General features: G+C 50.6%; 1 protein-coding gene across 1 annotated transcript; it reads left to right on the forward strand.

Moving 5' to 3' along the window:
- The first annotated feature begins 5,013 nt into the window (after window positions 1-5,013).
- Window positions 5,014-7,785, forward strand: LIAT1 (ligand of ATE1). The gene is made up of 2 exons (XM_060134668.1): window positions 5,014-5,197; window positions 7,379-7,785. The coding sequence occupies exons 1-2, from the start codon at window positions 5,014-5,016 to the stop codon at window positions 7,783-7,785; spliced, it is 591 nt and encodes a 196-aa protein (XP_059990651.1).
- The last annotated feature ends 4,862 nt before the right edge of the window (window positions 7,786-12,647 follow it).

The raw sequence follows: 12,647 nt of genomic DNA on the forward strand, positions 1-12,647 counted from the left end.
CCTGCACTGAGAAGGCCCTTGAATACATAGGTCTGGACACCTCAGCCTGCCTATTGAGTTTCCACCTATGCTGCCCTTGGCCTAGGGCCACTCAGGAGGATGGACTCAGGAGTGAGGCCCAGATACACCCTACAAGCAGGCAGGGGTCATTTGGGCAAGAAAGTCCAAGGTGCCAGGTACTCAGACTGTCGGCCACAAGTTGGAGGAGGAATGTGAGGTGCTGGGTGGGAAGGATCCCTTGATTCCACAGACTTCCTGTCCCTTAGGGAAGGATACAGTCGTGGGGGGAGAGTCAGAGCAGTGTCCTGTGAAGCGCAAGGCCCAGGGCAGGGACCCCACTTGCCCAAGTCTAAGGCTGGTGCTGCTAAAGAGTGGACACTGCCTGTCTACCTTGGGGAAGGAGCTGACAGCATGGAGAAAGTAGGCCGGAAAGAGCAAAGAGCTGGAACCAGCAGCCCAGCCAGCTGGGGGGACCAAGGCTGAGCAGGCATCAGGGAGGGACAAAGCCGCAAGCCCCACCCAAGCACGCCTACGTCAGCACTGGCCAAAGGGGACAACCTGAGCCTTGCAGAGAAGGAAACCTCAGCTCCTACCAGCTCATAACTATCACAGCCACTGAAACCACAAGGAGAAGTACAAACAAGGAAGCTGAAAAAAACAATGAAAACACTATCATCTCTCCTGTTGGGCAGTGAACACCTTTGTAAAGTCAACTGTTTTCCTGCAAGATGCTAATGTGTAAAACTGGGAAGGTAGGGCTTCCCTGGTGGCGCAGTGGTTGAGAGTCCGCCTGCCAGTGCAGGGGACACGGGTTCGTGCCCCGGTCCGGGAAGATCCCACGTGCCGCGGAGCGGCTGGGCCTGTGAGCCATGGCCACTGGGCCTGCGCGTCCGGAGCCTGTGCTCCGCAACGGGAGAGGCCGCAACAGTGAGAGGCCCGCGTACCGCAAAAAATAAAAAAAAAAATTAAAACAAAAACAAAAAAAACTGGGAAGGTGGACTCCAGGCCCAGCTGGGAGGCTCATTAGCACTGAGAGGTGAACAAGTCACTCTGCATCTGTCCGTTTCCTCATCTATCAAACAGGTATATACTCGCCCTCTCTCTCTCTACTTGCAAGGGATTTTTGTGATTATTCCAAAAAATGTATTCCTTTGCTGGATGTGAATTTTGTCTCTCGAAGCTGATTGGCTGGTTCAACATAACCTCGATGCAACCTTCACAAAAATCGGGAAGAGAAGTGGCCTAGCTGCCTCCTACCAGATAAGCATCGAGGCAAAGAGGACCAGCTGAGAGGGAAGACAGGCCAGCCTTTCTCGGAAAAGGAGGGCAGCCGGTCTTTGTAAGCACCCGTCTGCGAGCACCAGGGTCAGCAGGGTAGGGTATCTGGAAAGCCAACCCCAGACATCTCGATTAGCAGGTGGTCACCTGCACAAAGGACCTCTGTGATTTACATTTCACTCAGCTGCTGGGGACAAAAGCAGACGGTCAAGGGGCAGATCACAAGCACTCGCTGTGTGCAGAGCTGTAGGGGATACTTCAGGGAGCTGGACAGCAAGTGAGAGACAGAGGAAAATAGAAGAACAGAAAAGTCTTCTACGGAGCAATGTGTTCACTCACGCCTGTGTGTGGATCAGTACTGATGACGATCCTCGCTGAGTACTAGGAGTGCCGAAATGCATAGATCTGATGCCATTCCCATCAAAATCCCGGCCGGCTATTTTGAAGAGACAGACAAGATGATTTGAAAATGTATATGGAAAAGCAAAGGCTCTAGAGGAGTCAAAACAATCTTCAGAAAGAACAAAGTTGGAGGATTTAACATTATTTAATATCAAGACTTACTATAAAGCGGCAATCACCAGGGCGCTGTAGTACTGCTGTAAGGAAAGACAAAAAGATCAACGGAACAGAACAGAGCCCAGAAATAGAGTCACACATGAACAATTAGCTGATTTTCTACCAAAGTGCCAAGTCAAGTCAGTGGGAAAGGAACGTTGTGGTGCTCCAGCGACAAAGGACGACCCTGCCTGAAAAAGTGTCGGCGGTGTTACACCCCCTACCGGACTCTTACTCGCCCTCCCCACCATGTTGCGATGGTTACAAAATTCCTGAGCCCACCTGGGTGACGCCCACCTGGGCAATGGGACCTGTCCCAAATAAGGAAAGGCATCTGGACTGTCTCACTCCCACCCTATAGAAGAAAGGTATATGTGCCTCGACCAATCAGTAAACAAAATTTTCACCTCGGACCGTTCTTTCATTTTCTGGCTATAAAAACTGATCAACAGCACATGTTCAGGCCTGACTCTACCAGACTACTAGGAAGTCGGCCCACTGTTGTGGCAGTGACCCTTCCCTCTAATAAATTCTATCTTCTTTACATTCTGCCTTGTGCCTGGAAATTCTTTTCCAACCTGCATTCGGACCACGACAAATGTCTTTTCACTGAAAATTTCTAGAACAACTGGAAATCCATTTGGAAAAAAAATGAATCTCGATCCCTATCTGACTTTATTCACAAGATGAGTTTGAGATGGATGGTGGACCTAACCCAGAACCATAAAGCTTCTTGAAGAAAACAGAAGAGTACTTTTGTGATCTCAGAGTAGGGAAAGATTCCTTGGTCAGTATACAAAAAGAAAAAAACTTATAAAATGGCTTCATCAGAATAGAAAAATTCTGCTTACCACAAGACACCACTAAGAAAATGAATTGACAAGCTACAGACCTGGAAAAAAAAAATCTCTGCAGCAATATATGTGACAAAGGATTTATATCCAAGACATGTAAAGAGCTTTTACAAATCAACAATAAAAATATAAATATCCCAATGACAAAATGGGAGAAGACTTGAACAGACACTTTACAAACTAAGTTACACAAATGGCCAATAAGTAGTTTAACAAGTGCTCAACGTCATTAGTCATCAGGGACACGGCACTTAAAACCACAGGGAAATACTTCATACACACTAGAATGGCTAAAATCAAAGACTGATGTTTCAGCTATCTATTGCTCCATAACTTATCACCCCAAAACTTAGTAACTTAAACAGTTACAATCATTTTATTATTTCTCAGTTTCTTTGAGTCGGGGATTCAGGAAGGGCTTGGCTTGGTGAGGCTGGCTTGGGAGTCTCTCCTGCTGTTATAGTCGGACTATGGCTGGAGGTGGAAAAGTGGGGGCTGGAGCAGCTGGGGCATCTCTCTCTCTCTCCTTTTACATAGTCTGGGGGTCTCTCCATGTGGTCTAGCTTGGGCTTCCTCACAGCATGGTGGCCTCAGGGTACCCAGACATCAGATGTCTTAGTAGGAGGCTCAGGTCTCCAGGAGCAAGTCTTCGGCTAACAAGGTGGATGTGCCGTACCTTTTATGACCTGGCCTAAGAAGTCACACGGTGTCACTTTCACCATATTCTACTGGCTACATGTGGCCCCACCGAGCCACCCCGATTGAAGGGGAGGAGTTAGACTGTGTCTCTTGATGTGGGAGTGGCAAGATTCTAGAAGAGCCTGGGGAATAAAAGTTGTTACTGCAGCCATTTTGGGAAAATACAATCTGTGGCGGATTAACCTGGAAAGAAAAGCTGACAGATCATACCAGGCCTTGTAAGCCACTCTAAAGTTCAGTCGTGTGATGGCCCACTCCCCACCACCCCCCCGGAGGGTTTTAAGCAAGAGAGTGAAATTGTTCATCATCTTAAAAAGTTCTGGGCTTCCCTGGTGGTGCAGTGGTTAAGAATCCATCTGCCAATGCCGGGGACACGGGTTCGAGCCCTGGTCTGGGAAGATCCCACATGCCGCCAAGCAACAAAGCCCGCGAGCCACAACTACCGAAGCCCGCGCGCCCTAGAGCTCGTGCTCCGCAACAAGAGAAGACACCGCAATGAGAAACCCGTGCACCGCAACAAAGAGTAGCCCCTGCTCATCGCAACTAGAGAAAGCCCGCATGCAGCAACAAAGACCCAATGCAGCCAAAAATAAATAAATAAAATTATTAAAAAAGAAAAGTTCCTCCTAGCAGCTATGTGGATTTGGAAGCAGAGACCATTTAGGAAGGGGGTGCAGAAGTTCACGTCCCAGACACGGTGGTCAGCCCCAGCCTAGGTGAGGGTACAGGGAGAGAGTGGGGGTAAGGAAGACTGCCAGGGCTCTGGACTGACCAGCTGTTTTTGTTCACAGAGATGAAGAATAATAGAGAAATGAGTTTGGACACAGTGGGCTTAAAAGGCCAGGATAGACATATGAGATTGGAACTCAGGAGATAAAAATTTAGGAGAGAACACACAGCATTTAAAAGGGCACAGGGGACTTCCCTGGTGGTCCAGTGGTAAAGAATCCACCTTACAATTCAGGTGACGCGGGTTCGATCCCTGGTCAGGGAACTAAGATGCCACATGCCACGGGGATGCAACTAAGCCCACGGGCCACAACTATTGAGCTCGCGTGCCTTAACTAGAGAGCCCACGTGCTGCAAACTACAGGGCCCACACGCTCTGGAACCCGCGCGCTACAACTAGAGAGAAGCCCTCGTGCCGCAATGAAGAGTCCGCATGCCTCAACGAAGCCCCTGCTTGCCACAACTAAGACGGGAGGCAGCCTAAATAAATAAATAAATATAGATAGATAGATAGATAGATAAATGCTTTAAAAATAAATAAATAATAAAAGGGCACAGGAGTGGAAAATGAGTGTCAACCCAAGCATTCACAATCTCGGTACCCACTCTTCCTCTTATCACCGCCGACCAAGCAAGCGCGCAGGATGAAATGCGCATGCGCATATCTCCGCCAGCGGCTCCTAGGCAGCAGCCTGCGGATTGCGCGCGCGCGCACACGCGCACACACACACACACACACACGCAGAGTGCAGCGGTTGCCGTGGAGACGCGTGGCCCTGGCCTGGCCCTAGCCTGGCCCTAGCCTGGCCCTAGCCTGGCCCTCGCCGCCGGAGCCTCCGGCTCAGCCGCAGCGGGTCTCTGCTGCCCCAGGCGCAGGGGGCGGCCCCGCGGGCTGATGGACTGCGGCGGTGGGGATGGGGTGTCGGAGGACGGCGAGGAGGAGGAGAGAGAGGGCTGCATGGCGGCCTCGCAGGGGTCCAGGCTGCCCCGCATCTCGGGCTGCGCCTCAGAACTGACCAAACGGAAGGTGAAGACGAAAAAGAAGAAGAGAAAGACCAAGGGGTCTGGGAAGGGGCACGGTAAGAGAAGCAGCTAACGCGTCCGCCTCGCTCCCATACCTGAGATTCTTCTCCGAGGACACCCACCCCACCCCTCAGAGACCCCCACCTACTTGGGGAACTTAAGCCCAGAAACAGAAACTCGCCAGCCCCAATCAGAGGTCCTCCCTCTCTCCGCACGATGATGATCCAGCCCTCCGCACAAAGACCATCCATGTCCGCAGAGACCCCAAATCCTGCGTCGAGAATTCTCAACATCAATGGAGACCTTCAGCCCCACACAGAGACACGCCACAGAGCCTCCCAGCCCCACTCTGTGACTCCTAGCTTTACACAGACACTCACTCATCTTCCTCCTCCCTCAGTCCAAGCTTAAAATCCTGAACATCTATTCCTTCCCCACAGAAATCTCAAGCCCTCCTACAGAGATGCCCCCATCCTCACACAGAGACTGTCCCCATCCACAGCTACTAAGGCACTAGTGACAGATGCTCTCACTCATACACAGAATCACAGGCTCCTGCCTTCCGCCTGGACACCCTCCTTTCACCCTCATTTGTTAGGGGCACCTGCCTCTGGTTGCCTCTGTGTAGACACCCAGGACATTCATATAAAGTATGCTCCCTGTACAGACCGCCCTTCCTTTTCCCTCATCTACAGAGGCCACCCTTCGACTGCACACAAACACCATCACACCAGTCACTGCTACACACTCTTATAATCCCTGACACCCTCAACAACACCCCCTTCTATCAATATAATCGCCAAATAAAGCTAAAGTACAGATACCCCAGCAGGCACACGCGTTCACAGTCTGCACGCACAAGCACACACTCCGCTACATACTCACATGCCTAGACCTCTCCAGTACACGTATGACCATACACGTGGGGTTCTCACTCCAGGCCCTCCTGCGGACACTTCACAGACGTACACCCACTAACAGCTGCCACAAAAGCACAGAGCCCTCCGTTCTCATAGAACGCCCCGGGAGCTCGACAAAGCCCCTGAGCACCCATTGGTGGAGAGAGTGCAACAGTGACGTCGAGCGCACCTGTCCAGGGGTGCTGTGAGTCTCCACTGTCCTTGTGTGGTTCATGGTGGCTCTTGTCTGTCAGGGAGGTGGCTCTCGCCGACCCTGGCACAGCTGCCCTGACCTCCAGCACGCCTAGTCCTGGGTTCACGTTTCTGGGTCCCGGCCCTCTTTATGCAGAACCAGCTCCCCTGACAAGCTGAAGGCAGAAGGCGCGATGGGCAGATGATAATTACGTCTCCAGTTGGGATCGTAAGAAAGAGGCAAGAAAGCAATTCTGGAGTTTAGGTCAATAAGCTCCACGTGTATCTGCCAAACCAGATGAGGAAATTTATTATCTGTTTAGCTTAGCTTCTGCCTCTAGAGATTACAGTGGCACGGACCTCATACTGTCAGCAGGGGCCACCAAATAATTCTCAGGGAGTAGGAAGGTATAGGAATGCCAAGAGAGGATTTTTTTCTTATTTTCTTCTCTCTCTCTTTTTTTTTTTTTTGGTGGGGGGAGGGAGATTCCTCTATCCCAAAGAAATAGGATGAGCTGATTAAAGAATCGCATGTTCTAGTACTGTATATACGTGTTATATAATTCAGAAGGGCTGTTAATATTTTTAAAAATCAGTATAAGCCACACAGAAAAAGTATTTCCTGGCTTGGCAGAATGCTTTCCACAGTCAGATGTAGGAAGCTTTTCTGTTGTTCTTCATTTCTTCCATCATAAAGTGTCTAGAATAGGGGTAAGTCATAGGCTCCCAGAACTGGGCAGTACCTTGGCGAGCACGTGGGTAGGTGAGGTGGGGGGCAGTGTGGAAAGGACAGGGCCCTGGCAATCGGGTGTGTGTTCAAATCCCGGCTCTGCCACCTGCTTTGTGACATCGGCAACCGACTGAAACTTTGGGAGTCTGTTTCCTCACCTGGAAAATAGGGCTGACAGCCTTTACCCAGAGGACCTGGCTCATAGTACATGCTCAATAAATGGTTCCTCCCTCCCCAAAATGACAGCCCAAAGCATGTAGGCAGTGGATGTGTACGGGGCTGGTGGGCTTGGCCACCTGAGGCCCCAGGTGAGGAGGGGCCTCCAGGTCCCCCCTCACATCTTTAGTGGTTTGGGCATCACCCCCAAGCAGGCTGAGGGCAGGCATCACAAACGCTAACACCACCCATCTGCTCAGCAGATAAACATCAGAGTGGAGGCCTGAAGACTCAGGAGCTGTCTCCATCCTTCCACGACATCTTAAGTCCCAGCAAAGATCATGGCCCGGGGCCAGAGCACAGACAGGACAGGGATGAAAGCAAGCTCACCCCCTCTTACTCCTCTGCCGTATGTCTCCCCTGCTTTGCCAAAATAGAAGAGACCCTTTCCAACCAGATCAACGAAAGTCTGCGTTGGGATGGCATTCTCGCCGACCCAGAGGCAGAAAAGGAAAGGATTCGCATTTACAAGCAGAACCGGAGGAAGCGGTACCAGGTTTGGGCCCTGAGGGGCTTCCACTCTGGCCCCGGTGACCAGGAGGCCCCAGAGAACCCAGCCTACCTCTCTGAGCAGGCGGCGGCAGCGGCGGCCAGCAGCCCTTGCTGACAACCGACAGCCCCAATCACTGCTTTAAAGGAAACCTTATCCCAAAGTAGCAGCTCCACCTGAGTGAAAGCCCACCTGCGACACGGACAAGCTTATCATTTATCCTTACCACACATTTATGTGTTAAAAAAAAAAAGAATAAAAATAAAAGGAAATCAGACCTACCTCTGAAGGAAGCACGTGTCTGGTGTGTTGATGACCTCAACTCACCTTCCACCAAAACACCGCTCGAGGCCCCGGAAGCCACAGCTCCTTCCTTAAGAGAGTAAGCAAGTCAATGAATAAAATTCTTTTCCGAATATCCTTTTTTTCTCAAATAATCTGGCATCTCTTTGTTATTTAATTTCCCATCACAGTTAGATATGTATAATCTCCCCCGCCCACAAAAAAAGAGAAAGTGTGTAGATTGTATCAATTCTAATTTTAAATTAATTTCATGGGTAAAATTCCTCACACAGCATGCTTTCAGAAGCCCAAGGAAAATGCCCCGAATTCCCTAAAGCCTTTTTTTAAAAAAAAATTAAATATACTCCCTGCCCTATGTGGCCTTCAAAATAAGTGAGTTCCTGAACATCATCTTTGGGAGGTTATTACGGAAAGTCTCAAAAGGAACATTGCTTCTCACATCAATACGGGCCTCCTCTAATCCCCCAAGACAGCATTTCAAGCAAAGATCTGGAGCATTAAAAGGGCCCTACAACACTACTTGTTCTAAGTTAATACTTCCTTTCCACAAATATTGAGTGAGGGCCATGTACTGCCTTAGTTTAGGTTCTTCCAGAAGCAGACAAAGACTGCACTGCAAGTAGATTATCTCAATGGAGAGGATGCAGGGAAGGGGAGAGGGCCAACCCAGGGACACTATGAAAACAGCTTCCATACTGGGCAACAGGGCCTCAGTCCCACAAGGAAACACTGTCAGGATTATCCCCGCAGAGGGGGAGGGAGCTGGGGTGTTACACTCCCCAGAGGCATTGGCTGATGGGTCCTGGGGGGGTTGGGTTCCTGGCATTTCAAGCCTGCCACACCCAGACCAGAGAGCAACCTCAGCTTGGGTGGGGGGTGGGGGAGGAAATCGCCCTCGGGCACAAAGCAGCAGCCTGAAAGTTCCAAGAGATAGAGGCGGTCTCTGGGGTAGCATCGGACACCTGTGTCCAGCACAGTGCAGGCCCCGAGGGGGACAGAGTGGACACTTAGGATGAGGTTCCTGCCTTCCAAGGAGGTAAAGACATACAGCGTACACAGGAGAAGTTGAAAGCCAACACAAAACATCACAGAATGCCTATTTGAAAGTCAAGCGAAAGTGGTCCTCTTGGTCTCCGCTAGCCCCCAGCTGACAGCGCAGCCCCCTACCCCTTCCTTAAAAGGACAGTGACAGGTTTCACATCGGCCACCACACCCTGGCAAGATATACTGAGGGGCTTTCAGAAGAGCCCTCTCCTCCCCTGGAGAGGAGGGTAGCAGCCGGGCCTGGCAGGGGCCCTCCCTGTGCCGAGGCTAGGCCTGTCCCCTGCTGCCAGGTTGGGGCGCGCCCATGGAATCGAGCAAAGGGCACTGAGGGCTCAGGCACAGCTCCATGGGGAGGAGGAGATGGGAAATATACTAATACTCAGACCTCAGCCACTGATCTGGGTTTAAGGTAAAGATAGCAGAGGGTGGGGCAGTTCAGTTGGCATTTCCTGTGCCCTCTGGCTCTACCATGGTGGCTGGGGGTGCGGTGCACGTATGAGTCTGAGGGCACACCTGCCTCAGAGTACCTTGGTCTCCTGGTATCGTCTTCCATGGGGGGTGGGGATGGGGGTGGCCTGTGGCCGCCTTTCTGCCATGAGATATTCTGGGATAATGGTGAAAATGACGCACTTTGACCTCAGAGCTGCATTTTTCTCTTTCCCACCACGTGCTAGCTGTGTGACCTCAGACAAATTGCTTAACCTCTCTGAGCCTTAGTTACCACATCTGGAAACGGGGATGCAAATACCCATCTCAGTGTTGTGAGAATCAAATGCAGTAATTACATAAAGCATTTAGCATAGCGCCTGGCCCCTAGGAAGCGCTCAATCTATTGTAGGAGCTTTGAGCAGTGATGTTTTAGGTGGGGTGGCTACACAGCCACCTCATCAAAGGGCGAGCTTCACAAAGAAACGTGGCTTCAGCGACTGGCTGATAGAATTCAAACAAACCGCAAAACAAATTACAGGGGTCTGGAGCAAGAGGAATGTAGGAGGAATGAACCGAGGGTCTCAAAGTCCAGTGTTCTGGGGAGGGGGCTTTGAGCCAAACAAGAACGTGCCTACTTGTAGCCTGGAACTAAAGGGGAGTCTGTGCTCAAGATATGAACAGAGGAAGCAGGTGGGGATTAACTCTTCCACAAGCACAGAAGTGGCTCCAACTCAAACCACGCGGGGTTAGAAGTTTTAAGTATCTTTCTCATATCCAGCCTGTTTCAGTGAGGACTCTTTACCCAATGAAAACCAGCTTACTGACAAAACGGAGAGACTGATTTATAAGGCCAACAGTCCAGGGTTGGATATGGCTTCAGGCATGGCTGGATCCAGGAGGTCATACTGTGTCATCAGAATTTGTCTCTTTCTCCACATCTTGCCTCTGCCTCCCTGATTAGCTTCACGTTCAGGCAGGTTCTCATAACAGGATTGCAAAAATGGCCACTCACATCCTTATAGTTCATCGAAGAAAAGAGAGTCACTCCTGTATCCATATCAACCCCAGAGAAGATCTCTGGCCTGGCACAGGTCATATGCCCATCAATGGACTAATCACAGTGGTCAAGGAAATGGAGTATTTGCTGCAGAGACCTAGTGTACGGTGGGGACGTGGCGGAGGGAGTCAACCCCACTGGACACATGTACTGAACAGATTGTCATAGAATCTATATAAAACCTACATAGAATACAGAGTGACTCCCTAGAGAGATGCCAAGTAGATTTGTCCATTACCCTCCAAGTGGAGAATGATTCTTTTTTTTTTTTTTTGCGGTACACGGGCCTCTCACTGTTGCGGCCTCTCCCGCCACAGAGCACAGGCTCTGGACGTGCAGGCCCAGAGGCCATGGCTCGCGGGCCCAGCCGCTCCGCGGCACAAACCCGTATCCCCTGCATTGGCAGGCGGACTCTCAACCACTGCGCCACCAGGGAAGCCCGAATGATTCATTTTTAAAAGAACTTGAGGAAGGGTCATGGGGGTGGATTGCATAGCGTGAGTTAATCTCAAGGACCCAGATTGGCTGCACACTCATCTCCAGAACTACTGACCCTTGCCCAACACTAGGGAATCTATTAACTAAAGATGAACAAGACTGTGTAACCATGGGTCCCTGAGCTGTTTTGGAGCAGAATGTTATCAGCTGGTCAGCACAGTTTAGTAATAATTGGGTTTATGATTTGCACCTGGTTTTGGTGGCACCTAGGGGGTGGATTTCAACCTTTAAGGCTAGAAGCTAGCCTTAAGGTCAGGTAGCTAGAATGTGCCTACATGACCAGCTCACTCTAAGACACTCCCACCCTAAGTAGCCCCTGGGTCTCCACACTAGTAGTGGTTGGAGACTTGGGAACAAAGTGCTACCGTTTGAGCCCCGTGAACATCCACTGTGGACGCTGCAGGAAAATTCCAGGGAGGTTCCGACTGCGGTGCAGATTGGCGTGGTAGATACGGCAAAAGTGATGGAATGTCTCCTCCGAGATGAGGTTAACAAAAAGAGAATGTGTTTGCAGGAAGGAGGGAAGCATGAACAGGGCTGTGAAACTATTCTATAGGAAACTGTAGTGGTGGATACATGTCATTAAACATTTGTCCAAACCCATAGAAAGTAGAACACCAAGACGGACTCCTAAACTATGGACTTTAGTTAATAATAATGTGTCAATGTGGGCTCATCAATTATAACAAATGTACCAACTCATGCAAGACGTTAACAATTGAAACTGGCGGGGGTCGGGGGGAGGTTCACGTGGCAAGGAACCCACAGCCCCCGCCGACAGCCCACAGCCCCACGCGTGAGCCCGTTAAGCCTTGAGGTGACCACGCCCTGAGTGACGCGGTGGATTACAGCCCGTGAGACTGGAAACCAGAGGCATCCAGCTGAGCGACGCCACAGAAACTGCGAGATAATAAAGTTGTTTGAAGCCACTAAATCCGGGGGTGATTTTGTTACGAATGCAGTTGGCTTCTTCCCTCACCGTCAGCTGTGCTTCTCAGCAAGCTGCGTCCCCCTCGACCTGAGGGTGGAAAACCCGAAACCCAACCTTCTCCTAAAAGCCATGTATTACTGGGCACCATGGACTCCCACCGCTGGTGCTCCGAGGAGGCTTAAGTTTATACCCAGAAGCAATGCTGTGCCCTGCAGGGTTGAGGGGGGCTGCTGGGTGAGTTAAGGGATAGGTAAGACTGAATGGCTTCCACCTGTTACGCTCACACCTAGAGCTGTCGACAGCTATTTATATTTCCGTGGTCTGTGTTTTGCATCCTGCCCGCACCTTGTAATTATAATATCTTAGGTCACTTTCTAGTTTATAGGTTCTTCTATCTCATTTGTTCCTCAGTCAAGATGTCCTCTGAGTGGTGGGAACTATTATCTCCACGGTACAGTTTAGGCTTAAAGAGAAGAGGTGAATTGCTCAAGTCACACAACTTGCAAGAGATGGGCTCCAAGGTCTCCAATGGTCTTTTAGAAAATGTTTATCAAGTCACTACTCAGTCTGCAGTTCTCTGCTAATTGCTGCCAGGATACTGGGAATAACCATCTCATGGATCAGGCTCCTCCCTGCCCAGGAGCGGTGGTGCCCAGGAGCGGTGCCCAGGAGTGGTGGTGCCCAGGAGCGGTGCCCAGGAGCGGTGCCCAGGAGCGG

Source organism: Lagenorhynchus albirostris, chromosome 20 (genome assembly GCF_949774975.1).
Source record: "Lagenorhynchus albirostris chromosome 20, mLagAlb1.1, whole genome shotgun sequence".
NCBI lineage: Eukaryota > Metazoa > Chordata > Mammalia > Artiodactyla > Delphinidae > Lagenorhynchus > Lagenorhynchus albirostris.